Source organism: Ursus americanus, chromosome 22 (genome assembly GCF_024610735.1).
Source record: "Ursus americanus isolate L20-20 chromosome 22, mUrsAme1.1.p, whole genome shotgun sequence".
NCBI lineage: Eukaryota > Metazoa > Chordata > Mammalia > Carnivora > Ursidae > Ursus > Ursus americanus.
Window position 1 is genome coordinate 11,995,904 of NC_142148.1, and position 27,102 is coordinate 12,023,005.

At 43.7% G+C, this 27,102-nt stretch overlaps 1 protein-coding gene across 11 annotated transcripts in view; it reads left to right on the forward strand.

Annotated features, from left to right (window-relative positions):
* The window catches only part of STAU1 (staufen double-stranded RNA binding protein 1), a 53,155-nt gene that overhangs the window by 19,068 nt on the left and 6,985 nt on the right, over window positions 1-27,102 (forward strand). For 5 of the 11 annotated variants that reach the window (XM_045771519.2, XM_045771520.2, XM_045771524.2 and 2 more), the window contains 5 exons: window positions 5,006-5,144; window positions 6,440-6,626; window positions 16,017-16,115; window positions 24,849-25,079; window positions 26,623-26,766. In XM_045771519.2, coding sequence (XP_045627475.1) covers window positions 5,006-5,144; window positions 6,440-6,626; window positions 16,017-16,115; window positions 24,849-25,079; window positions 26,623-26,766 — 800 coding nt within the window. Of the gene's footprint in view, window positions 1-2,911; window positions 3,117-5,005; window positions 5,145-6,439; window positions 6,627-16,016; window positions 16,116-24,848; window positions 25,080-26,622; window positions 26,767-27,102 lie in introns of all 11 variants that reach the window. The other 6 variants (XM_087853515.1, XM_087853516.1, XM_087853517.1 and 3 more) reach the window with 5 other exon arrangements.

Here is a 27,102-nt window from a genome sequence, read left to right on the forward strand (position 1 = left end):
GTCTTCAAGAGATGCAAAAGTATAGATTTTTGGCAAGTCACTTCTCTTCATCCTTGCAGAATGGGTCAAAGAAAAGACATGCTTCTTTTTGGGATATATGGCTTTTAAAATTCCGATTAGTGTGTGGTTGTGTTTAGGACTCCTAATAGAGACAATTCCCAAGCACCTGTGAATGATTTCCTGTGAGTTTTCCAGGCTCTGGGCCTCCTGGCTGCAGCCTGCCTCTGGCTCCTTTCCTGCTTGTTTGCACGTGTGCCTTAGACTGGGCAGGGAGAGAGGGGAACAGGAAATCCATTTTGCTGCTTGTTAGCAATCCAGCTAAAAGGTTTGAAGATGAGGGGTAGAAATTAGTCTCAGAGTGAGTCCTTTGGATTGTCTCTGATTTCACTTGTCCTTGTCTTTCTCCGTATCTTAGAGAATGGAAGACTGACTGTAATTTAAATTTTGACTATTTGTTATTCAGGAATTCAGTCTTTGAAGCTTGTGTGATATCTGTGCTAATGTAAATCTTGGAACTTGAATGTGTACATATCTGGCTTTATTTTTGCAGCTGCAGCGTGAGAGAGGGTATGGTATCAGACAGAAGGAATCGGGTCTCCTATTTCTGATCCTAGCTTTGCAGTAAAGATAATATAATTAAGGATGAATTTTTGGTCTCTTTATGCCTCATTTTTCTTCACATGCAAACCTCAAGCCTTGAATGATACCAAGTTTCCCTTTTCATTTGACTAAAAGTAACATCAGCCACAACTCTAGGCACCATAGCGTGGTGAGGTGAGTCGCCTTTGGTGTGAGACCAATCTGGGTTTAAATCTCAGCTGCTTCTAGCTGTGTGACCTTGGGCAAGCTGCTACTTTTTTTGAACCTCAGTCTCCTCATCTGTAAAATGTGGATAATACCTACCCAAATAGGTCTACTGTGAGAATTAAATGAGAGACTGTATGTTAAAATGTGGAGCACGATCCGTGGCAGGCAGTAAGTGCTTCAGAAATGGTAGCTATTATTTTTATGCATTTAAGAAACACAGAAATTTCTATGCACGTGAAGCTAGTTTTAAAGCTTCACTCTAGTTTTAAAGCTTCACTTCATTCTAAAGCATAATCATATCTGAAATGTTTCTTTACTTTTGGAAGCAATTAGTGATTTTCTATAACTGTTCTGTTTCTTCTACAGGATTTTTTTTGCAGACCTTAACTTTGGGATTCCCTTTATTAACTGTTTTTGGTACTTTTTGAAATATATACTTTCTCACTTAAACTTTAGTGGTACTGTAGGAAGTTTGGCTGTGTGTTCAATCTGTAACTACCACCCCTCTTTTTTTTAAGCTTCAAGTTATTCAAAGAGGAAAAGTTATTCCCTCTTAGGTGACTGTTAGACTCTTTAAAAAGTCAGTGGTGTGGTATCCTTTTAATTCTGTTAAAACCTAGATTCTAACCTTGCTACCACCCTTCCACGAGGGAGGCAGCAGAGCAGATGGGGAAAGTGCTGGAGAAAGGCAAGACTGTTGATAAAATAACTGTTTATTTTTTAGCTTTTTCCCCTTCAGCGTCTTTCCATGGAAGGGTCATGAAATGCCCCGGGGACTGCGCAGCGCTGTAAGCTCCTGCTGGTCGGCTGCTCAGACCAGCCACCGTTTTGAGTCCGTGCTATCGGTGCTAAATGCGTAACCTTCTGAACTGCAGCATTAATTCAGGGGACCCCCTGATGGTTCCAGTGGGGTGAGGATTTTATAATTTTTCCCCTTTAGTGGAAGCTGTGTACTGAGGGAATCCCGAAGTTAAGACCTACAAGAAAAATCGGCTGTGAAGGCAAGTCGCACCCATCCCTGTAGGCACCAAATTTCAATGATCTGGACGTTTTCAGATGACGTAGATGCATTCACATCAGCGTTTCTCGTGTAAATTATTTGTAGATGAAACAGAGTGATACCCAGTGATAAAGAAAAGCAGAAAAATAAAAGCTGCAGTTGGTTTTGCTAAATTCCAAAGTAGTGAGTCTCAAACTTCACAGTGTGTCGGAATCACTAGGGGAGCTTATTAAAGATACACTTGCCCCGGTCTCCGCTTTTGCTCCTCAGTCAAAATCCACGGGCATGTGTATTTTAGCAAGCTTCTTGGATGAGCACCAAAGTTAGAGAATCACTGTGGTGTGATGGCTCATATTGTTTCACGGAGTATTAATTCAGTTCTGATAAGATTAACATAACCTAATTTTAAGAATGGAGTGTGTATTTGGGTTACCTTTATACTTACAAAGGGATAAAGAGGCTTGCCATTGTCAGCATTTGCTGAGGACAAAATTAGCTATTTTGGATGCCTCCTTGAGTTCAGAAACGTTTCTAGATCTTTGCTTGCTGTGGGTCAGATTTTTTTCTGAAGGTGGAGATCGTGTCTGAATAGTATAGTCTTAGGAGAGTAGAAGGCAGAGTTTTAGAGTCTGGCTGACATTCCCAAATTTATTCAAGTTTTTGTCCTTCTGGGATTGTGTTTACAGACAAGAGACCACAAACGCCTGAGAACATCAAAACGAACGTCTTAATTTTTTATGATCCTACTATGTGTCTAAAACAAGTTTGCTATATTTCTTCCACGAGAAGTAATTGGAAGACAGGTTCTGTTTGGATGACTTCCAAATAGTCAATGTCTACTATTTAATGGAAGACATTTCTTAATCTCTATGCTTACCCTCATTTTTCAAAGTTTTGTCATAGAGTGCTGTTCAATGCTAGTCAATGATATATATATCTTTTGGTGTTCATAAAAACAACAAAAAATGGGAATGAAGGAATAAATTGCCAAGATAATGATCAGGCCTTTTAAACCATGGCCATAAAAAATGTTCAAGGTCCAAGTGACATACTGTAGTCAACATCAGGTATCATGAATTGAGAGCTCACAATTTTCATTTGTAGGTGTTTACAGTACAGCTAACACTTGGAGATCAGCACTGGGAAGCTGAAGGAACTAGTATTAAAAAAGCCCAGCACACAGCTGCTGCCAAAGCTTTGGAAGGAACAAAATTTCCTAAACCCATAGTCCGCCCTTTTCGTAGCGAAGGAAGGAATCCAGGTATTATGCGTGGGCCAAGACAGGTTCCTTTCAAAAGTGTGTTTAGAGGTACCCATTCAGTATGTATATGAATTCTTTCTTAACTAACTTGTTGGTTTTGAAAGCACAGTTTCTACACTACCAGTGGCAAACGCTTACCTTTTCAGAATCCTTAACCATACTCTAAATCTAAAGTATTGGTTCCCAATCTCTGGTCCCGTGACTCCTGAGGATCTGGAAAGTAGGTCCTGAGAGGTGGGGGATGTCACCAAACAATTTCCAAGGTTTCAGAAAAGTTTAGCGAAAATACCTTTTGTTCCTTGATAAAGTTGTACAGATTGCCAAGAAGATAGGCCTTATCTGGAATCACTTCAACCCAGTGTGGAAATATCAATTATAACACGTTGATCAGAAGCCCAGATTGTCAGTTACATGTCCCCAGATCATTAAACAGAATGAGAAAATAATTTAAATATTTATTAAATACTATTAGTAGATAATTTTTCTTCAAACAAGGGACCCAAGCGGGGAGAACACTAATAGAGAAGAGTGTCTGGTAAAAGCTTGGGAACCACTGACCTGCCACTGTGGGTGGGAGTGGCTCCATTGTAGCCACGTCACCTGCCAGGCACACACAAGCCATCCCAGTCCCTTTGTATGTAGGAAGGAATCTGAGGGATCTCAGCCACAGCTTTCTTGTTGCTTTTAATTTCTTTGTGGTGTTTCAGATTCATTCTCTACTGTAGGTAAATTTTATGGGTCAGAATTGCTCTTAAGATGATTCAGGTTATATTAAAATGCAACTGTATGAATCATATAAAAAATAAAATTCTTAGGAAGAGAGAAGCTGGTTACTTCTGTGACCCTCTGATTTTGCAAACCCAAAAGATACTCTGATAGATTTCATGCATGCACGAAATTTAGTTGGACCAGTTATAGTACAGAATCAAGTAATTTTTAAATTTTCCTCTACATACACCCTAACGAGGCATTTTAAAGTGGATTTTTGTGTGCATTTAAGTTGAACTTTGCCATTGCTAGTGTTGTTCTGTGTTTGATGTGAAAGTGTTGTTTTCAAATGTGATTGTGCACTGACACTACTTTTTCCAGCCTGGTTTTCCTTTTACATGTTTTTAACGGTTTATGAACTGGGTGAAAAAAATCGGGAAATGAACAGTGTGTATTTTCTATAGTTAATAATTCTGAGATAACTCAACTTGTACTTGCTCTTGTTTATATGGAAACAGAACTCATTTTCCTAACAAGTATTCTCACAGGTCAAATCCCAATGTAAATACCAAGATTGGAGATATCTGAATATTTTCGGTCCTCATCTGACTTCTCCAGATACAATTTACTTGCCTCCCCCTCAGTGATTCCACACCTTTCCTTGTAGCACACATCTGTTGTATAGTCGTTCTTTGAGAGTGTCTGTGTTATTTGAGTCCTCTGGGGCAAGAATTGTATCCCTTAGCACGGTGCTTTGCATCCAGTTATACTTAGTGCAGCATTCTGTGAAATAGCATGCATAAACATACTTCCGAGTGTAAGCCAATAATCCAGCAGGTCAGTACAACCGGAGTTATGTTGGCTAAGGATTCCCAAACAGTAAAATGATTTGGACAGTCGCGAGGGGTTTTTTTAATCATGGAATTCGATATGTGTAGGAACTGATTTCTAATAACTGAAATGAGTGGCTTTCACTGATAACATCTTGTGCTAGTTGTGGCCCCTCTAATAGCTCTTACAGTGTATTTTGTGCTGTTGACTGTGAATTAATATGTAGAAATCACAGCAAATTCTTGGATTTCCTGACCTGATGCCTAGCAGTGAAGTACTTAGGTCCTTTCATGAAATGCATTATGAATCCAGTTAGTAGAAAGCATGTTAGTCTTTCTGATTTTAGTAACTGTCATTCTCAGAAAAAACCAGTTCTCTGTGTTGATTCTGTGTTGCAGAGAGCATAACCCCTACTGTAGAGCTAAATGCACTGTGCATGAAACTTGGGAAAAAACCAATGTATAAGCCTGTCGACCCTTACTCTCGGATGCAGTCCACCTACAACTACAATATGAGAGGAGGTGCTTATCCCCCAAGGTATGTGTCTGTTTTAAATACAGGTAAAAATATATCTCATTTTTGACATGGAAGAATAAAATGTGTAGATTGAGGAGCACGTAATGATCCGGTCATCTTTAGGCTTGCCAGCTGTTGCAGTCGGTCTTAATTGTGCTGGTACTTCTGGACGTGTGTCTTGGTACTCCTGTAACTCCTGTCACTAGCAAGGGCCTGAGCATATCCTCCCTGGCACTGTGGCTATCCCCTGAGAAAATCACCTTTCTAACTGCTTTGTGTAACTGAGTCATATTTGAGCATGATTCCCACAACACCAAGATTCTCAGCATCCATAGATTGGTGGTTTTTTCCTTTTTTTTTTTTTAAAGATTTTATTTATTTATTTGAGAGAGAGAGAGCATGAGTGGGGGAAGGGGCAGAGGGAGGAGAAGCATACTTCCCGCTGAGCACGGAGCGTGACTCAGGGCTCAATCCCAGGACCCCGAGACTGTGACCTGAGCAGAAGGCAGATGCCCAACCGACTGAGCCACGCAGACATCCCTAGATTTGTTAATTATTGCTTATTGGGTACTTTTTGACTTCGAAATTATGTGCTTTGTAGTAGCCTTGGAGTACAGATGCAGTAAAATACTAATTGAAACCCGAAAACATCTTGTATTAAAAACCTCCTGTTGGCAGTCCTGAGGCATTAGTGGATAGACTGATGGTTGGAATGGAAGTCTTCCTTTCCTTGCCTGACTTGGATGGAGGCAGAGCCATTTAAAAAATACAAGCTCTGAAATGTAAGAAGCCAGGCTCTGCCAGGCTATAGGCTTGTTGAGGTTTCCAGAAATGAGGAGCCTTTCTAAAAAAACAAAAACAAAACCAAAAAAACCCCAAAAAAACAGAAAACGAAAAAAAAAAAACCTTTTTTCAAAAAATCCCCAGCCTTTTCTGGAGACAGGCAAGTGTGACTCTCAGATACGAGAAAGTAGAGCAAGATTAAGTTTTCTACCTGAGCCAAAGCCTAATTCATTTTAGATTTTATAAATTCGGGTTAGTATTATAAACTGAACTCATGTCATCTGTAAGCTAGTCCATTCTGTGGAACATAAGGTTGCTAACTGAACAGTATTTGCTCATGCCGTGTGCCAGTTCTAATCCAGCATAAGCCTACAAAATCTCTGTGTATATTGATGAGGAGTCCTTATTGGCAAGGAAGCCCTGATGTGATTTAGGACCCATGATGAAGGAAAGACCCAGAATTTGCCAGAGAATGTACAGGTGGCTTACTGATCTGAGATTATAACTCTGCTAACCTACTTTTTACTTTTCAGGTACTTTTACCCATTTCCAGTACCACCTTTACTTTATCAAGTTGAGCTTTCAGTGGGAGGACAGCAATTTAATGGGAAAGGCAAGACGAGACAGGCCGCTAAACACGACGCCGCTGCGAAAGCCTTGCGGACCCTGCAGAGCGAGCCCCTGCCCGACAGGCCAGAGGGGAGGCGGCCGGGCGAGCAGGTGGGTGCGGAGAGGCATCCTCTCGGGGGCTTTTTCTGAGACGATGCATTGAGAGCTGTCCATAATGTTTGTGATTTGGTAGCTTACATGATTTTGTGCTCTGTAGCTTTCTGGCCTCCTTAAATTTTAGCAAGAAGGATGCCTTCTTTTTTCCTCTGTGGTATAGTTTTGAGTGAACTTGGTAGGAAGATTGTGACTCAGTTGAATTGTGAAGCACATGCATGGATGAATTCTTCGGTGCAAAAGATTATGCTTGTTAGAATCTACTGTGATTTATGGTACCAGCTTAGAGAATGTTCTGAAGCCATTTTGATCAGCTACTCTTTGTTACATCAAAGTGCCGGTTACCTATTGCTGCATAACCATTACAAAACCTAGTGGCTTAACCACCTCTAGGCATTTATTTTGCTCACACATTTGCAGTTTAGGTAGGGCTTGGCATGGGAGGTGGTCTCTGCTCCACAGAGCTTTGGCTAAGGTGGTTCCGCAGGCAGAGGATCCACTTTCAAGATGGCTCCCTCACATGCCTGGAAGTTGGTGCTGGCTGTCAGCTGAGGGCTCGGCAGAGGCTCTGGCCCGAGCACCTCTGTTGCTCTTAGCTAACCCATGCAGAGGCTGCTTTCCCATCCTCATGGTAGGGTGCTGGGTTCCAAGAGTGAGTATCCTAGAAGACAGGAAAGGAAGCAGCTTTCAGTTTCTTAAGGGCTAGGCCCAGAAAGCCCCACAGCATTGCTTCTGCTGTGTTCTACAGGTCAAGCAGCACAGAGCCCAGATTCAAAAGAAGGAAATACAGAACCTCCCTTTTTATTAATAGGTAAAATTCACACAACATAAATTCATTTTAACCGTTTTAATTTAATTAATTAAATTAAATTAATTTAATTCATTTATTATCTCAGTTCAGTTGATTTTAGTACAGTGACAATGTTAAGAACCCCACTTCTGAATGAGAAGAGTGTGAAAGAATTTGGGGGCTAGGTTTTAAAAATCTCACGGTAGGAATAGGTTTTTAACTCCTAGTGACTAAATAGGAGCCTAGGTCTCAGGAAGTCAGTGACTGTTTTTCGTGGTGGTATGTTTCCATTTTCCAGTGTAATCACACATTTTAAAATAGAGATGATCTGTTTTCAGGGTCCACTGAGGACCAAATAAAAGAAGGGACTGTAATTTAGAAGAGGGGGATTTCATGAAGTTGAAGGGATGAGCTTCTCACTGGCGAGATTTGTTAGAGGCAGGAGGTAGTGTAATCTGAGTCATTTTGGAGGCTTTTCATTTTTTGACTTCACTTTGGTGCTAATGTAATCGGAGTCAGATGGGGTAGTTATTTCTCAGTTTTTTGTAGCCAGCAGTTGTTAAACGATCGCTGAACACTGGTATGTGGGCTGTCTGCTTCAGAACCATTTGAGAAGTTTAAAAAAAAATTCCTTGGTCCAACCCACACGATTCTAATAGGAGTCTGTCTTTTGCTTTCTTTTTCTTTTTTTCTCTTTTTAAATGTGCTCTTGGAGTAGCTCTAAAGCTCGATCAGGCTTTGGAAACATCGGTCCTAGGTATTATCAGGGCTTCCCCTTCATGCAGCTGCCCCACTTTGAATCCTGCTTGGAAGTACTCCTCATATTTTTGAAAAGGGAAGGTGCCCATTGGTGTCTGCAGTCTGACCCCATGGCCCTAGAGCAGCGTGATTGGCTCTAGCCTGAGGGCAGAGGCTGGAGTGGACGTGCTGTCCTGAGCTGAATTTCGTGGGCTCCTCTGCCGTCTATTCAGAGCTTTGCTGAGAGTAATGTTAAATCTCCTTGTGCCCCTGTTCTAGTTCTGTATGGTTTGAAGTAGAGACAGTGCCCTTCAGAAATGGCTCAGAGACTGGCTTAACCATTGCTGCAGAAATCATTGAGTTGGGAAAGACTTTCTTTGAGATAATAAATGAAACGCTTAGCCTCCTGCCTCAGTGAGCTGCCCTCCGATTTACCAGACCTCCTGGGTAGGTGGGTAGTAGGACGCAAAGAGAGACATTTTTATTTTTTATTTTAATTAACTAATTCATTTTAAGAGAGAGTGAGTTGGGAGGGGCAGAGGGAAAGGGGGAGAGAGAACCCCAAGCAGGCTCCACACCTGGTGCAAAGCCCAACGTGGGGCTTGATCTCAGGACCCTGAGATCATGACCTGAGCTGAAATCAAGAGTTGCAACCCCAGGTGCCTCAAGAGAGACATTTTTAGAAGGTATCTTTAGGTTTTTTTTACTTATAGTTAATGCATGCAAACTATAAATATTTAAAAATTAAATGTTTTGGTGGATGTCAGTGCATATATAAATACATGCACCTGTCTGTTTTACAAAAGTGGTGGAGTGGTATCATATGGTAACCACTTTTTTCACAGAACTGCTTATCATGAATACATTGTCATGCCATTTACTTATAATTCCTTGGAGGACTCAAGTTTAACTGGCATCTAAGCGCTTTTTAATGGCTACAGAGTGTTTCGTTGTATGAAATAGCAGTTTATTTTTTCAACAGGGCCTTAGTTATTTGGGTTGTTTACTGTGTTTCCTTTTAGAAAATAGGTAGTGAAGAACATTGTAGTAGTTAAATCTTTGTGCATGTCTATGACTGTTTTATGAGCCACAGAAATGGAGAGGAATTGCATGGCAGTGTATGTGGCCAAGTTCTCCACTAGAAAGATGGCACCATTTTAGACCTCTGCCAACAGGGTGTGAGTGGCGTGTTTGCCCCTGGCCTGCCAGGATTGGAAATCAGAATTTTAAACAAACTGTTCATTTTGCTTTTGACCATTTGTGGAGCATGTGATTGTGTGGTGGATCAATTCGTCTTCTCTAGAGCATGGCCAATAAAGACAGCAATTTCTGCCTACAAGGCAGATATAGTCTGGTCCCTTGATGATAGGCATCGTGGTGGGCCTGAGGAAAAACCACAGCCCTGTGCCTTCCCTGGTGGGGTTTCATTGAACAGCTGACAGAGGTTAGCAGTAGAATCATCAGAGTGCAGCGTGTGCCAGGGTGGACAGTAGCAAGTATTATGAGAGCGTCAGATGTCTTACTTATTTAGTATTTGAGAGAGAGAGAGCACGCACAGGAGGAGCGGGGCGGGGGGAGAGCATCTCAAGCGGACTCCGTGCTGAGTGTTGAGCCCAGTGTGGGGCTTGATCCCATGACCCCAAGGTCATGACCTGAGCCGAAACCAGGAATCGGACACTTAACTGACTGTGCCACCCAGGCACCCCAGATGGTCCCCTTTAGATTGGAGTGATGGTGATGCATTCGGAGAAGTCCTTTCTGAGGAAGTGTCATTGAAGCAGAGACCAGACAGAAGCAGAAGAGCGGGAGCAGCTTGTTCAAGGGCCTGTGTTGGGAACGTGCCTTTTGTTTTTGTTTTTAAATCTAAGGTTTGTGGTAATAAAGAATGACTTATTCAGTGTCTGAGCTGCTAGGAGCAAGATGGCTGATAACTATAGTATTTGTAATAGATAAAACAGGAGCTAGCTTAATGTCCACTAGTAGGGAAGTGGTTAAATAAACAGCTACATTTGAGGGAGGCCCAGGGTGTGGTAGATCTGTATGCACAGGCGGGAAAGCAGGCCCATAACAAATGGGGTGGGGGGGCATCGAGAACCAGAGCTATAATTTTGTAGATCGTGTGATCCTGTTTGTGTGTAAGTAAATAAAAGTGCCAACTGTGTGTAGGTATGTATGCATATATGTGTTTGCACATTTTCCTTCTTGAAGGCTGTATCGAGCTTTAAAAATAGTCTTCTCTTGGTGGTAGTGGTAGGAGACAGACTTTAAAAAAAAATTGTACTGTTTGAAGGTTTTTTTTAATACTACTTGTGTAAAAATAAATACATGCAGCTCTTTTGGTCTTGAGTCTGATCTTCACATGGGCCAGGGATGTATTTAGGTGGGGCTTAAACTAAAAGTGGAGACTTTGATTTTCATTATTCTGTCCGGGTCCGTTGGACCTGATTTTCATTTTTGAGCTGCTTTTTCAAGCTCTGTAAGGAGTGATATCACATGACTTATATTCTTTTCTGGAGATCTTACAAAGAACAAAGAGAAAACATACTTACCTTTTAAAATAGAATAAAGCTCATTCTGTCTTACACTGATCACGCAGGTCCTCTGAACCCTTTTGTAAATCTTCACCTTAGGGAATCTGAATTTTCCTTTGTCTCGAGACGTTCTGCTGTTCGTCATCCTGCATGTCGTTTCAGCACTCTTTGTCTTCCCTTCCTAAACATGCTGAGCAAGGCTCAGATAAAAGCACATGGAATTACGGTGCGATCCCAGGGTGGCTGCTACGGTAGCGGAGTAACTCACCATCTCATCGTCCTCTGCTGGGCCTGCCACACTGCCCGCTGCAGTGCGTCCTCCTTCCGAGAAGATGCAGAAAACTGGAGACACCATCTTTTTCCTGTGCTCTTAGCTTTCCTTGAACTCAGGTGGGAAGTTAGAATTTTTCTTTGCCTCTAATGGCAAAAAGAAGAAAGTTGACAGAGGAAGACCTTCCCGTTATTAGGCAAGTGAGAAGATGAAAGCAGAAGGACGGCAGTGCCCTAGACTCCAGTGGTGATGATGGGATTGAGAGTTTAAGTGAATCTCACACTGTGAGTCTTCAGACAGTATCTTAGTAAGCTCTCCCAAACTCAAGAATTGGCGAGTGAACAGTATATTTCTATGGTGTATGAAAAGGAAATGTGTGTTCTCTTCTGGCCATTCAACAGGAAGGACTTCGTCACACATTATTTTGTGACAAGAACCTGGAACATCCTGTTTTGGTTTTTGAAAAAGTGTGTGTGACAACATTCTTTCAATTTCTATGATGTTCGGCTGCCAGAATTTATTTCTCACCATTTATGGTCCACAAAATAAGTGGACAAATGAAAAAGGAGATGTGTGTACAAAGGTCATTGGGAGGATATAGATGATAAGACAAGGAAAAAACTCATTCAATCCTTCTTTGGGGGCTGACTGATCTAGAAATGAAAGCATTTTGTAGCTAGGGAGCGAAGGAGATGGCTGCTCTCCCTTCAATACAGTTTTACGAGTAGCGTGTTCTGACGATAGCGCTACCAGAAGAATCAGAAGTCACGATAAGCTAGAACCCACGGGATGGATTTGAAAAGTGGCGCTGCTACAGGTGGGCTGTGCTCTAGGTTCAGACGTGCCAGCCGATGAGCAGTTAGGTGCGTTTACAGGACCGAGTCCGTTTGGGTACATAGATGCCTTCCAGGCTACAAACCTGGAATGAAAACTTGGATTTGCTCTTTCAGTTTCTTTCTTTCTTTTTTTTTAGATTTATTTATTTTAGAGAGAGCAAGTGGGGGTGGGGGGGAGGGCAGAGGGAGAGAGAGAATCTCAAGCAGACTCCCCACCCAGTGAGGAGCCCAACGTGAGCCTCCATCCCTTGACCCTGAGATCAGGACCTGAGCCAAACTCAAAGAGTCAGACACCTAACCGACTGAGTCACCCAGGTGTCCTGTGTTTTAATTTCTTGTTAAAATCTCTAAGGAAAAGATTCTTGTCCTTTTATTCTGTATGTTATTTGTAAAATGACTAAATATAGAAAAATAGTCTGTTGGAGCCAGATAGTGAATGGTGAGATGACTCTCTTTTTCTGGCATGCTGAGGGTTAAGCATGGTTCAGAGTGTTTTTTTCTTTTCTTAATGTTGCCTAGATTTTATTGCTCAACCATATACTATGGAATTGATGTTAACAGTAAGTCCCACTTCATGAAGGTAAGACTAAGGCTCCACTGTACTTTCCCCATCTTACTGGGAATGGTATTTGTGGATTTGTTTTTGACTCATTTTGCTGCTTTCCCATTGCAACATTTTGTTCGCTACAGATAACATCAAAATTATTTATGTAGAAGAGCAACATAATCTCACTTCCAAGTAAATGTATATCTTTGTTTCCCGTTTTGCATTTTGATTTTACTGACTGCTTTGTCCCCTTTAAAATGCCTTGAGAAACAATGGCTTAGAGCAGCGAATCTCCACTCTGCTTGTAAAATCAGCTGGAGTCTTTTTTAAAAAATAAGCATCTGTCCTTGCAAAGCTCCCAGGTGAGCCTGCTGCTGCTTTGGCTAAGAAACACTGGCTTACGGGTTCTGTTTTTGCAGTAGGTGGTTGTTTTCCATCAGACTTACGTGGAAGCTCGATATGTAAAATAGGAAAGTAGCATATTTGATTAGTATAAACGTCTAAGTTTGAATTTTATAGTATTTGTGAAGGCAGTCACCGAAAACGATTTCTGTGAATTTTCAAAACACAAAATTATACCATATGTTATTTTCGTCCATTAAAAAAACAAGGCTGAGAAAGATACATTCCCATGTTAAAATCATGGCTAAGCCTGCCATGGAAAGGAGAGTGAGAAGAGCTTCGTTTTCCTTAAAAAAAAAAAAAAAAAAAAAAATTGTCAGTAGTTCTTAATGTTGGGCATTTGTTAAATCCAGCGCAGTTGCCTGTTACGTTATCTTCCTGTACTTTTCTGAATGTTTGAAATAGGTCATAATTAGAAGTTAAAACTAACTGGGCTGGTAAAATGAACAACAGATTTGAAAATTGGAGTATATGCATGGCAGCTGAAGTCTTATTTTAGCCACTGCACCCAGTTTATTTCTAAATTTTGTTCTGGTTGCATGAACGTTAGCATCAGAGTGGAGCCTTTGTTTTAACAGCTCATCTGCTTAAGAAACCTCTGGATATCCTTCATATAAACAGTTATCAGAAACCTTAATTGTGCACAAAAATGAGTTAACCTGTTAGCATAAGTTTAATGCATTGACAGTCTCTAGTATGTTATTATTTGGTACGAAACATACTTTTTTAAGTTGCTTTTTAAAGATAAACAACATAAAGGTTACCATTATAACCATTTTTGAAGTGCGCAGTTCTGCAAGCATTGAATATATTCTCAGTGTTGTGCAGCGCTCACTACTGTCCATTTCTGGAACTTTTTTATCATCTCACTTTGAAACTGCGCATTAAACAATAACTTCCCCCCATTTCCAACCCCCTGCCCCCCGGGAACATCTGTTCTACTTCCGTCTCTATGCATTTGCCCATTCTAGATACCTAATATAAGTGGATACTCATCCCTTCTTGTTGGGCTTATTTATCATATTTTCAAGGTCCACCCGTGTTGTAGCATGGGTCAGCATTTCCTTTCTCTTTCAGGCTGAGTGATGCTCCACTGTGTGACCGTTGAACGTTTTGTGTATCCATTCATCTGTTGGTGGATGTTTGGGTTGTTTTCACTTTTTGGCAGCTGTGAATAATGCTGCTGTAAGCGTAGGTGTCCAAGTATCTGTTTGAGTCCCTACTTTTAGTTCTTTCGAGTACATATCTGCTGGTGTCATTGCTGGATCATCCTGTAAATCTATGTTTAACTTTTTGAGGAATCACCACACTGTGTTGCACAGAGGCTGGGCTGTTTTATATTCCCACCAGGAATGCCCTAGGGTTCCCACTGCTCCATGTCCTCGCTAACACTTGCTGCTTTCTGTGGCCATTCTTAAAGGGGTGCGAAGTGGTGTCTCATTGTGGTTTGGACTTGCATTTCCCGAATGATGAGTGATGCTGAGCTCATGTAACTCACTGGCCTTCTTCAGAAAATGTCTGTTCAAGTCCTTTTCCCATTTTTAAATTGGGTTGTTTGTTGCTGAGTTGTTGATATATTCTGGATATTAATTCTTCATCAGATCTATGATCTGCATGTACTTTCTCCTGTCTGTGGGTCGTCTTTACTTTCTCGAGAGCATCTTTTGATGCACAGAAGTGTTTAATTTTGATGCAGTCCAGTTTATTGGCTTTTTCTTTTGCCTGTTTTCCGTCTCCTATCTGAGAAGTCACTGCCACGCCCAGCGTCATGAAGCTTTTTCCTGATATTTTCTTCTAAGAGTTTTATGATTTTAGCCCTTATGTTTAGGTCTTTGATCCATTTTGAGATAATTATTTTATATAATATAAGGTGGGTTTTTTTGTTTTTGTTGTTTGCATGTGGAAATTTGTTTTTCTAAGCACCATTTGTTGAACATGCTAAAATACAGGATGGTTGTTTGTTTGAAGTTTAAAACTTGTTTAAAAATATATTTCAAACCAAACCTCCACAGAGCTCTAAGGCATCTTGCTTGAAGATTTCTGGCTTTAAAGATTCACTCAGGCCCTCTTTCTGCTTAGGATTTAAACAAGAATAAAGTATTTTTAAGTTAATAAAGCCACCAGAAATGCTATGCAAACAGTTCTGACGAGGCAGAGAGTGAAGTGAAACCTGACTGGAGAGAGAGCGCCGCCCCCGTGGCAGGAGAGAGAAGTAGAGTGTGTCTGGGATGAAGTTACTGGTATAGGATTATATTCTTGATGGTATTAATATTTTTAACTTAAGGGTTTTATTTCTTTTCACTATAGTGTGAGATACTGATCCACGGAGGTGTAAGATCTATCTGGTGAACGTATAGAAATGCACAATCGATAAAATCCTGGCTAGTCCTGCATTTTGCCTATTCAGCGATTTTAGCTGTGGGGTCTCGTCAGGAAGTTCTAGTCTTGGAAATAGGATTTTACAGATTCTTTGATAAAAGAGTCCAATAATATGAAGAGAAATGCAGCTCTTTTGCCACGATTTGCAGGGAGGGGGGCATTGCTATTACTGAGCTTATCTGGATTCTCATTGTCACTGCAGCGGCTGGAAGTCCCCGTTATCAGCTCGCTCGGAGGAGATCTCTGCCCTCCCTAATCCCAGCCCTGGCTGGAGGACTGTAAATGAACCTTGTTATAAAGATAGAGTCTCAGCCTTTATTGAGCAGACTTGATTAGTCTGCACTTGGATTTTTGCCAACAGCAGTAAGGGCAAGATTTTGTACACAATTTCATAATTTGTTCCATTACATCCTTTTTTAAAAAAAGTGGGTTTCCAGGGACTTTATGTCCAAATGAGAAACCTGCATACTTAGATGGAGAGATTTCTATGAACTTGCCGTGTCCCACACACAGCTGTCTGTATTGACTTTTTCCAAAATGGGGCTTGCCGGTCCTCAAGGAAGGCTTTAGGAGTCAGTCACTCCTCCCGAGCAGCTGTGGGCGTGTGGTTGCGCCATGATGAGCCGGATTCAGATCCCCAAGTCTGTTAGGTGTGGGGTAGGTGTGGGGTTGTTTATGGTGGATTTAGGAAGTACAAGCTGACCCAAGTGTGAAATAATACTTTTATTTATTTTTTAACCTTGTCATTCACTGCCACGTGGCACACCGGTTATCTTGCTCCCTGGGTAGTGCTCACTCCATGAAGCCGAGGTTCAGTGCTTACGGTTTATCGCAGCTGGGATGTTGACAGTTTTTCATAAGCGTTAACTACTGAACAATTACTCTTTCTTCAGGTGAATGGAAGAGAATCAGAAGAAGAAAATCTCAATAAATCGGAAATAAGTCAAGTGTTTGAGATTGCACTTAAACGAAACTTGCCTGTGAATTTTGAGGTAAGCTTGCTTTACATGTGGGACTCTACTGTGAAATACTGCTGGCATTCGTCATCGTAATGAGTTTTTTCCTAAATGACATTGGACTTACCATCACAAACCTGTGAACCTTCAGGTCTAAGACTCAGACTTAATATTTAGCAAAGCAATAGCGATTCTCTTCTTTGGGGCTCCTAATTTAGGGGCAGCCATGCCCCTCCAGACAGTCCATGGATGGCCTTGGTAGGTCTGTGAGCCTCCCAGAATGGTTTTGAAGAAGATTGTGTTTGTGTTCTCATGATTTTTCTGGAAAGAGGGTCCATCGTTTTCATAAGACTCTCAAAAGACTCTGTGACTCCCAAAACATTAATCTCCTTAACAGTCCCTAGGAATCGTACAGTGGAGTGAAAAGGACCTTAGTGTCGTCCTTGCCCCGCATTTGCCCTGTAAGTCACCTCTCTGATAACTTCATTTGTTGTTGGAGACTTTATGGTCTTAAAAACCATAACTAATGGGTTGTTATTCAAAATGGAAAATAAAGTACATTTTGTGCATGTTTCCTTCAAAGACCCAGTGAGTCCAGATAGACGGGGCAGGTGAGGGAGGTTAATAAGTTTCCCGTAATGGTCTGACACCTGAAGAATTCTTTGCAAATCCTTTTGGTTTCCGTACTTGGTTATGCAAGTGTTTTACTGTACAGTGCAGATTTCTTTATCAATTCTTTGGTCTTTCAGAGGTGATTTTTTGTTTGTTTTTTTTGAGAGAGTGTGGTGAGAGTGGGGAAGGGCAGAGGGAGAAGGAGAGAGGGAGAGAATCTTGTAGAGCTGGATCTCATGGCCCGGAGGTCATGACCTGAGCCGAAATCAAGAGTTGAATGCCTAGGGGCACCTGGGTGGCTCAGTCGGTTAAGCTTCTGCCTTTGGCTCAGGTCCTGATCGGGGGATCCTAGCATCGAGCCCCACATTGGTCTCCATGCTCAATGGGGAGTCTGCTTCTCCCTCTCCCTCTGCTGCTCTGCCCCCCACTCGTGCTCTTAATATCTCTCTCTCTCTCTCTCTCTCTCTCTCTGTCTCAAATAAATAAATAAATAAATAAACCAAAAGACAAAAGAAAGAAGTCAGACGCCTAACAGACTGCGCCCTCTGAGGCGCCCCAGAACTTCAGAGTTGTAAAGACTAGCCTTTCAGAATGCTTTATGCTTCTACTTCGTTACTTAGGCAAATGTAATTTGAGGTGGGGCATTTGCTTAAAACAATTTTAAGTGGTCCATAAATTTCTTTTGGCCTGTTTTCTTTTTTTAAAAATTCCCCCTAATGGGGCACCTGGGTGGCTCAGTTGGTAAGCGTCTGCCTTCGGCTTAGGTCATGATCCCATGATCCCCATGATCAAGCCCCGCATCGGGCTCCCTGCTCAGTGGGAAGCCTACCTCTCCCTCTCCCGCTCCCCCTGCTGGTGTTCCCTCTCTTACTGCCTCTCTCTGTCAAATAAATAAAATCTTATAAAAAAATAAAAATAAATAAAAAGTCCCCGTGCGGGGCACCTGGATGGCTCAGTTGGTTAAAAAGTCCCCCTGAAGCTTATTATCCTGTAAAACACTAATTTTGTAGCATTTTTGCAGTTACAAGTGATCCCCAAACTTCATGTCTGACCTTTATAAAATGTATGCCTTCCCTTAATGTGCTTGCGCCCTAAGCTGACTCCTGAGTTCAGTCCTTAGTCCGTCAGCTGTGTGCTGCTGATTTCTGACCTGTGGCCAGCTCTGCTTCCCTGCCTGCCATGGGGTACAGGTGGGCTGGGAAGTTACACTTGCATCGTGGAGCCACCCTGCATCCCCCCACAGCATCCCTGTCCCACCCTGGCAGGTAGGACCAGGGTTATACTGTCCCCTCCTCCCAGAGCGCAGAGCCCTGGACAGACTAGGGCTGTATCTTCTCACCTGGCTCTATGTCCCTTCCAGCCCTTCTCCCTCTGTTGGGATTTGGGGAGGGAGGCCATGAGACAGGAGACATACGGAATGACAGTTAGGGCTAGTTGCTGGGTGGGAACTAGGGAGCTGTTCTCCGAAAAGCCACGAGGTCTTCCTGGGTACTTGTTGCAGGAAGGGGAAGAAGTCCTCCTTTTCTCCTCGTGCTGTGGGAGTGGTAGCGCATGAAAATGGATTTTTAGAGATTAGAGGGATGCCAAGATTGTGGGAGTGGGAGGTGCCTGGTTTCCCGTGTCACCTCAGGGTTACAGAGGTGTGACTGCTGGCGCCAGGGTCCTGGATCGCTGTGAAGCTTGCCACCTGTTCCTCCTAGTTGTTGCCCTGCCTGAGAGTCACAGAGCTTTCTGGAACCTTAGTGAAGGAATACCATTTTGTTTTTGCTCTGTCGGATTTGGGGACCAGATTGCTTCGGTCCCACTTCCCCTTTGTTTAGATTTCAGATTTAGGTTTCAAGCTTGTGTTCAGGAATATGTAACACATAGCTGGTCACCTGAAGGAAGTTTTGGGAGTGCCCTCTGGTGGGTGAATATCTTTAAGTTAATCATTTAAGACATTCCAGTTCTGCGTTGGTGGGGGCGTTGAGTTAATGTGAGTACTTACGTTAAATAGCTCATCTGTCAAAGGGTCCTGTTACTTCCATTATTAGCTGGAACAAGGGCTTTCATTTTTTCCCCCACAGTTCTGTCACTTGCACCTGGAAGATCACCTGGCACATACTGGATGCTCAGGAAATGTTTGTTGAATAAATGAATGGAACAGTTATTTTTTTTACTGAGTTTTTTATAGTAAAATCTGTCACATAGAAATCTGGGTGAGAAGTGTTTAATAGGAGAAGGCAGGAGCCTTTCCTATGGTTCTTCTGAAAAAAATGTATATAGCTTGACTGGATAAAATACATAGTTTTAGTTAAAAAGCGTGATGGTGCGGATAAAGTCACTGGGAGGCAGTTGTGACCTCTAAGTGACCTTGCACTAAATCCATCGTGGGTGGGCCTCCACGTTTAGATCTGTGGGCTCTTGATGTGAGTAGGTGATGGAATCATATCCGAGAGGCCGGGTGGGGCTGAGTGTTCGGAGAGCAGGCTGTCAGGGTGGGAGGTGGTGTGTGAGGGGCACCTGGGAGCCCCGCAGTCCGTGTGCGGGGGCCCGAGTCAGCTGGGCCCTCCCAGCCGACCTCTTCCTCTGGGGGGCAGTGAAGGCCGCTCTCGGAGGGGCTGCTGGTTCTCACCTGGGGAGCACAGCACTGCTGTTCTGGGGCTCATTTGGTTTTTCTAGCCATTTTTTGAATATTTTATTTTGAAAAATTTAAAACCTGTGGAAAAGTTGGAAGAATAGGACATGAATTTCTCCTTCACTGGGATGTACTTAGTGATTAACATTTTACATTTGCTTTTTCTCTCTGTGAACGTACATGTTATTTTCTGTCTCTTCTTACTCTTGCTTGGTCATTTGAGACTAAGTGGCAAGTATCAGTATTCCTAATATTTCAGCATGTATCGTTTAAGGACAGGACATGATCTTAAATAAGCACAATCTAATGATCAAATACAGGAAGCTGAGCCTCACCAGTTCTTATGTAACGTACAGCCTAGATTCACATTTTGCCGTCCGGCCCTCCCCTGTCCTTTCTGGTGTGTATCGTTCTGGCGGCAGCACAGGGTCACACCCGCAGAAGCCGCTCTCCTTTTGTCAACAGTTCGCAGCCTCTTGACATTTTTTAAAAGGTACTTTGTAGAATGGCCCTCAGTTTGGTCTGATTGTTTCCTCATGATTAGTTTCAGATCATGCATTTTCCCCTCAGGACACCACAGAAGTGGTGTTGGCTCTTCGGAGCCTCACATGAGGCCATTTTTCCTGTGGCCGTGACCTTGGTTTCCTTGGTCTGTAAACCAGCTTCACCTTAAGGAGACTTTCTTTCTCTGTATGATGAACCCATACCCTGCACGGAGATGGGTGAAGGTTATGCCCTAAGAGGTTTCTGCAGTGATTCTCCTAGTCACTGATGGTTCTCCCCAGCATCAGTCACTGCCGTGGTGGGTTTTCTGCCTTCCCGAGCTGCCCCTCCCCAGGAAACACCCCACCTCCGGACACAGATTTTTATTTAGCATAGGTCCACAGCTGCTTTTTTATTCCAAGTGTCCCTTCATTATTGTTGTCAGTTACTGGGGGGGCGCCTGGCTGGCGTAGTCGGTGGAGCAGTGTGACTCTTGATCTTGGGGTCATGAGTTCAAGCCCCATATTAGGTGTAGAGCTTACATTAAAAAAAAAAAAAAAGAAAGCAAGAAAAAGAGCCATGGTTCATTATTGCGGTCATTCATTTTGATGTTCAGATCGCCATGCAGCTGGCTCCCGTGTCCTTTGATATCCCCCTGTGGGGGTGGTTTTGGAAGGGGGTGGTAGTTTTTTTTGAGGCATAACTTATATAAAGTAAAATCCACCCTATCCAGGTCTGTGATTTGATATGTTTTGATGAATGTATACAGTTGTGGAACCACCACTGCAGTCAAGACCTAAAACTTCTCTAACCCCATAAAGTTGCCCTGAGGCCCTTTGCAGCCAGTCCTTTTCCTCCATCCTCAGCCTCAGGCAACCACTGAGCCGATTTCCACCCCTACGGTCTCTTTTCAGAACGTTACAGAAATGGAATTAGAGTTTATAGCCTTTAGTCCGGCTGCTTGAACTCAACGTCACGCGAGTGTTGAGGTGTCCATGTTGTCCCGAGCGGTAGTTCCGGTCTTTTTTTTTTTTTATAAAGGTTTTATTTATCTGGGGCGCCTGGGTGGCGCGGTCATTGAGCGTCTGCCTTCGGCTCAGGGCGTGATCCCGGAGTCCTGGGATCGAGCCCCACATCAGGCTCCTCCGCTATGAGCCTGCTTCTTCCTCTCCCACTCCCCCTGCTTGTGTTCCCTCTCTCGCTGGCTGTCTCTATCTCTATCAAATAAATAAAATCTTAAAAAAAAAAAAAAAGATTTTATCTGACAGAGGGCGCACAAGTGGGGGGGGGGCAGAGGGAGAAGCAGACTCCCCACTGAGCAGGGAGCCCGACCTGGGGCTCGAGCTCAAGCACTGAGGTCGCGCGCTCTGCGCTGCGGCGGCCCTCCTCCCCCGCCCCTCATGCCCTGCGCATGCGCCCGAGCGCCTTTCCTGCCCCGCCTCAGCCTCAGCCCCGCGCCGCGTCTTGGGCGCCGGTCTGTTCACAGCTTCGGTCAGTTTTGTTACTGGGTTGTTTTATTACTGAGTTTCGAGGGTTATGTATATATTCTGAATACAGTGCTTTTACCAGATACGTATTTTCTAAATACTTTCTCCCAGTGTGTGGCTTGTCTTTTCATTTTTTGCATAGCATCTTCCAGAGAGCAGAGGCTTTTAGTGAGGTTGAATGAGCCTACTTTTTCTCTTATGTTTCGTGGTGGTTGTATGTAACCTAAGACACCTTTGTCCCCCGTGAGGTCATTCTCTTCCTTCCTTCTCTTTCCTTCTAGAAGCTCTGTGGTTCATTTTGAGTGCCGGGTTCTCTGTGTGCCGTGAGGTGTTTTTTGTCCTCCTCTGTCTGTGCTCAGTACCCTGCTCGCTCGCTTCTCACCGCCCCTCTTCAGCTTTTGAGTGAACTTCTTTCAGTGAAATGGAAGGTCGTGCAGGGAGATGGTTTAGCCCTCCTTTGACCTTTCCCTGCTCGTGTTTTGGCCCCAGGAGAAATGGGAATCTCACAGAAATGGCCTTAGCCGGTGCGGCAAGGAGCCGGATCCCCCGCACGGAGAGCAGCATGTGGGGGCCGGGCCGCCAGGCATGCTTGGTGCTGCTGGAAGGAGGCTCACTGCTTCTAGGCCTTGTAGGCAGGAAGCCCTGGAAAATACCTGTATTTTCAAAATATCAGTTTATACCTCTAATTTCAATCTAGCCTCACAAGGGTCTTCCTCTCCGTTCCTGATTCCCTGCTTAGACCTCCTGCTGTCCGTCTGTCGAGATGTGCTTCCTGCGCAGGAGAAGGTGCATGTCTTCAGGGCACAGCCCGTACAAGCCCGTGGTTCCCCACCCAGATCCAGATCTAGAGCGTTCCCATAAATCGCCAGCAGTGCCTGGGCCCCTTTCAAGCTAACACCTGACCAGAAGAAACTTTTCTGAAATCACTATCGCTTCATGTTCTTTGTTCTTAGACTTCATGTAAATGGAATGATATAATGTGGATTGTTCGGTGTCAGGTCTCTCATCCTCAACGTCTCATCCTGTACGGCAGTAGCTAAGTGCTGCGTGGTATTCCAGTGTGTGAATGTGAAGCTGTGCTTTATCCATTGTCCTGTTGATGGACATGTGAGTTGTTTCCACTTTGGAAACTTTTATGAATAAAGCTGCTAAGGCTCCTTGTGTTACACATATACCCAGAATTGCCAAGTCAAGGGTAGGTGTTTAATAAAAATTGTCAAGCTGGGGGTGCCTGAGTGGCTCAGTCAGTTAAGCGTCTGCCTTCCACTCAGGTCATGATCAGGGTTGTGGGATCAAGTCCCACGTCAGGCTCCCTGCTTAGCGGGGAGTCTGCGTCTCCCTCTGCTTCTCCCCACTGCACATGCGTGTGTGCTTGCGCGCTCTCGCTCTCTCTCAAATAAATAAAATCTTAAAAAAAAAAAAATGTCAAGCTGTTTCCCAAAGTGATTGTACTAGCTAATACTCTGACCAGTTGTTCCACATCCTTGTCAACACTTGATACTGTCAGTTGTTTTACTTTTAGCCATTTTGGGGTATTGTGTATATTGCAGTATTTCATTGTGGTTTCAATTTGCATTTCCTTGATCACAAGTTATCATTTTTTCATATGCTTATTGGCCATTTAGAGATCTTGTTTGGTAAAGTACCTGTTCAAGTCTTTTTTTTAATTGGGTAGTTGACTTACAGGGGTTCTTTCAGTATTCTGGATATAAACCCTCAGATACATATATTGCGAATATTCTCCCCCCATTCTGTGGACTCCCTGTATTTTCTACATGTTGTCTTTTGATGAGAGCAATTTTTAATTTCGAGGAGCTCCAATTTTGTTTTCTTTATGGCTGGTACCTTGTGTTTTCAAGAGCTCTTTGCCAACTGCATGCTCCGGGTCTGAGAGAGAGAGAGCTCGCTTGCGAGAGCGCATAAGAGGGGAGAGGGTCAGAGGGGGAAGCAGATTCCCTGCTCAGCAGGGAGCCTGATGCGGGACTTGATCCTGGGACTCCAGGATCATGACCTGAGCTGAAGACAGTGGCTTAACCAACTGAGCCACCCAGGCGCCCCACTCCTGTGTGTTCTTCTGAGAGCGTTAGAGTTTTAGCTTTCACATTTAGGTCTGGGTTCTGGCTCCAGTTACCTGTTGTTTGTGGTGGAGTTTGAGACTCTGGTTCAGCTTTTCTTCCACGTAGGTATCTAGTTGCTTTTTTTTTTTTTTTAAGACTTGATTAAAAAAAAAAAAAAGCCTTTTGGGGCGCCTGGGTGGCACAGCGGTTAAGCGTCTGCCTTCAGCTTAGGGCGTGATCCCGGCGTTATGGGATCGAGCCCCACATCAGGCTCCTCCACTATGAGCCTGCTTCTTCCTCTCCCACTCCCCCTGCTGTGTTCCCTCTCTCGCTGGCTGTCTCTATCTCTGTTAAATAAATAAATAAAATCTTTAAAAAATAAATAAATAAAAATAAAAAAAAAATTAAAAAAAGCCTTTTGATGTGCTTTGGTATGTTTGCCAGAAATCACTAGACCAAATGTGTGCAGGTCTGTTTCTGCATTCTGTTCTGATTTATTGATCTCTTTGTTTGCCTTTAAAGAATCCCATGAGGACATCGTTGATATAACTTTATAGGAAGTCTTGAAATTTGGTAGTGTGAGTCCTCTTAGTTGTTCTTTTCAAGAGTGTCTTAGCTAAACTAAGTTGGGTTCAATTTTTATTTTCCTTCTGTGTGATCCATTAAGAACTTTACTTAGGTTTCTGTTCATATTGTTTTAGTGTTTTTCTCCCATCTTTGTTGACTTTCTGTATTTTTAATATATAAAACACTAAATGCTTCTAGAAGTCAAAACTGTACAAAAAGATACATTCAGAAGTGTCATCCTGTCCCTGCTCTCCCCAGTCCCTCCCACATGCTGTGGGGAACTAATTCTCTCGGTTTCTGCTTTATCCATCCTGTGTTTCTTTTTGCAAAAATAAGTATATAAACACACACATGTGTGTAATGTATGGGTATATATAAATCTTTCTTTTAACACAAAAGTTAGGGTACTGTACAAACTCTTTTTCAGTTTGCTTTTTTTAACTTAGCGTGTATTGGAAATCACTGTCAGTGCTTAGAAATTTCTCATTCTTATAGCTTCATAGCAACCAGTGTTTCATAAGCTCAGGCTTGGCTGGAGGCTCAGAGCAAATACTAAACTTGAACTCTTTGTGTTGCAATTATTTCTGGACTTCACTGGAACAGCTTCCTTTCTGCTGTTTGCTATGGATAACCCAAACTCAGGACGCTCTGTGACCCTGGGGAGACAGGAGCAGTTCTGCTAGGAGGGTGGGAGCAGAACTCGTTTCCCTCTTTATTCCATGCTAACTGTGTGGGGGACTGACCAGACCCAAGAACATTAACAAGTCTGAGAAATAAGGGAAGAAGAGCATTCAGGATTATCACTGTTTACTTTTGCTGACCTTTACGCTGCCTGCATTGATCAGGTCTTGTCCGTACCTCCCTCTTCCCTGTGGTTCCTGGGAGGTCGTGTGCTAAGCAGTGTGTCCTGCCGCTGGCAGTAAGTGTCTGTCACGCTTTCACTCAGTCTTTCCCTCTGAAACAGGTTGCCCGGGAGAGTGGCCCCCCCCATATGAAGAGCTTTGTGACCCGGGTGTCAGTTGGGGAGTTTGTGGGGGAAGGTGAAGGGAAGAGCAAGAAGATCTCAAAGAAAAATGCTGCTATTGCTGTCCTCGAGGAGCTGAAGAAGCTACCACCCCTGCCTACAGTTGAGCGAGTGAAGCCCAGAATCAAAAAGAAAACAAAATCCATAGTCAGGGTAAGAACCTTCTCGATCGAGGAGGGTATTTCCATTGCCTGTAGACAACTGGTGGGGGTGGAGGGAACGTTAAAAGGTTTACTAGGTTGCTGACCCTAGTGACGGGATGATCGGTGCTGACGTGCCACCTGCCGGGCCTGGTGTGGGGGCCACCTTGTGTAGTTCCTCCCTGGAGCCCCCAGTTAGGCAATGATGTGGACACCAAGGGGGATCGGCAGAGGCACCTGCAGCTGTGCGCACACATCGTGGGTGAGGGGTGATCACGAGAGCTGTGTGCACCTGCAGCGCCCTTCTGCAGAGAGAATGGCTGAAGTGTCCTTCCTCCATCTCATTCACCACTGCACTGGTGCGAGTGTGAAGCAGATTTGTGGGAGGAAAGACGTCTGGGGGCAGGTGTAGGAGTGAGACATTTCACCCAACATCTCCTTATTCTTTAGAATTTTTTAAGCCATGTCAATGGACTGTCAAAAATTATGCTAGCCCCTTGCTCCCCCACCCAGAGAAGGGACAGGAGTCCATTTGGGCATATTGAGGAATACTAGAGTCTGTTCTATTATGATTGTCAATACACAGTTTTGACCCTTGAACAGCACGGGGGTTAGGGTTGCTGACACCCCCAACCCAACCCCACGATGGGAAGCCTGGATTTAACTTTCGGCTCCCCGAACACTTAACCACTGATGGCCCACTGCTGACCAGAAGCTTTACCAATAACATAAACAGTCAATTAATCCGTTATATATATTATATATTGTGTTATATGTGCGTGTATTAAATGCTGTATTTGCACAGTAATCTGGAGGAAAGTGAACATTATTAAGGAAGTCATAAGGAGGAGAAAATATACCATAGCGTAGTTACCAAAAAAATCCACTTCTAGGTGGACCTGCACAGTTCAGACCCTGTTGTTCGAGGGCTAGCTGCAGTTTCCCGCCTTGTCAGGACCCCGTGCCCGGGGTGAGCGCGCTCTGTCCCGCAGCAGCTCCCTTTTGCTCTCAGCAGATCCCAGAAACCACCCCACATGAGTCGGGGGCCACGGGTCCCTTGGTGCTGAAGGTGGCCACTGGGAAGGAACCAAGGGATTCTTAGGTTCTTTCCACATGGTGTCAGCTTGAGGGTTTATGTTTTGTGTGTGGTTTTTTAAAAAATAGTTTCTGGATTTTGAGTCCTTGTTAAGAAATCTGGGGACCAGTTTTAAAACACAGACTTTGGGGGAATTTTAGGAATAGTGTTCTGTATTTTTTTCTCTCTTCATTGTCAAGCTGAAATTTATTGTTAAAAAGCAGACCTTTCGGGGTTGCTCGCCTGCCCATAGTGGGATATTGATATTGGTTTGCCATGAAGACCTTTTAAAGTCATCTCAGAGCAGTCCTAGGAAATCATTAAGCATCTCTTAATTTTAAGAAGGTTTAAGAAAGATCTGATTAATTCTGGGCACTTAGATCAACATAAGAGTAAGGTTGTGTCGTGTCCTGATCTCTGAATTGGGGAGGTCCTTTCTGTGGCTCACGTGGCCCACGGTTTCTGCATTCATCGTTCTCAGCTACAGGGCAGCACAGACTGCAGCCAGGGGATGAACCCGATTAGCAGACTGGCCCAGATCCAGCAGGCGAAAAAGGAGAAGGAGCCAGAGTACCTGCTGCTCACAGAGCGAGGCCTCCCGCGGCGCAGAGAGTTTGTGATGCAGGTAGGTCCGCGCGCGGTGGGCGGCCCTTCTGTGACCACGCCCCCTCGTGGCCAGACAGGGTCCGGGCGCTGCATGCTGTCCCGAGGAGACCAGGTCCAGTGCCCTGGCCCGGTGGGCCCCGCTCCCTGCCGTCAGACATTAGCAGTATTAAGACCATATTGCTTGTAGTAATTTGACGCCTTAAAACGTGTACTTGTGTGCACATCCCCCGGGCTGCTGAATCCGCAGGTAGCGCGGACGCGTGCTCCAGGTCATGAGTGCTAGGGCAGTGGGGTTGTGGGTGAACATTTCTCATCATTACATCTCCTTGAAGGTTTGTATTGTTCTTTTCAGAAG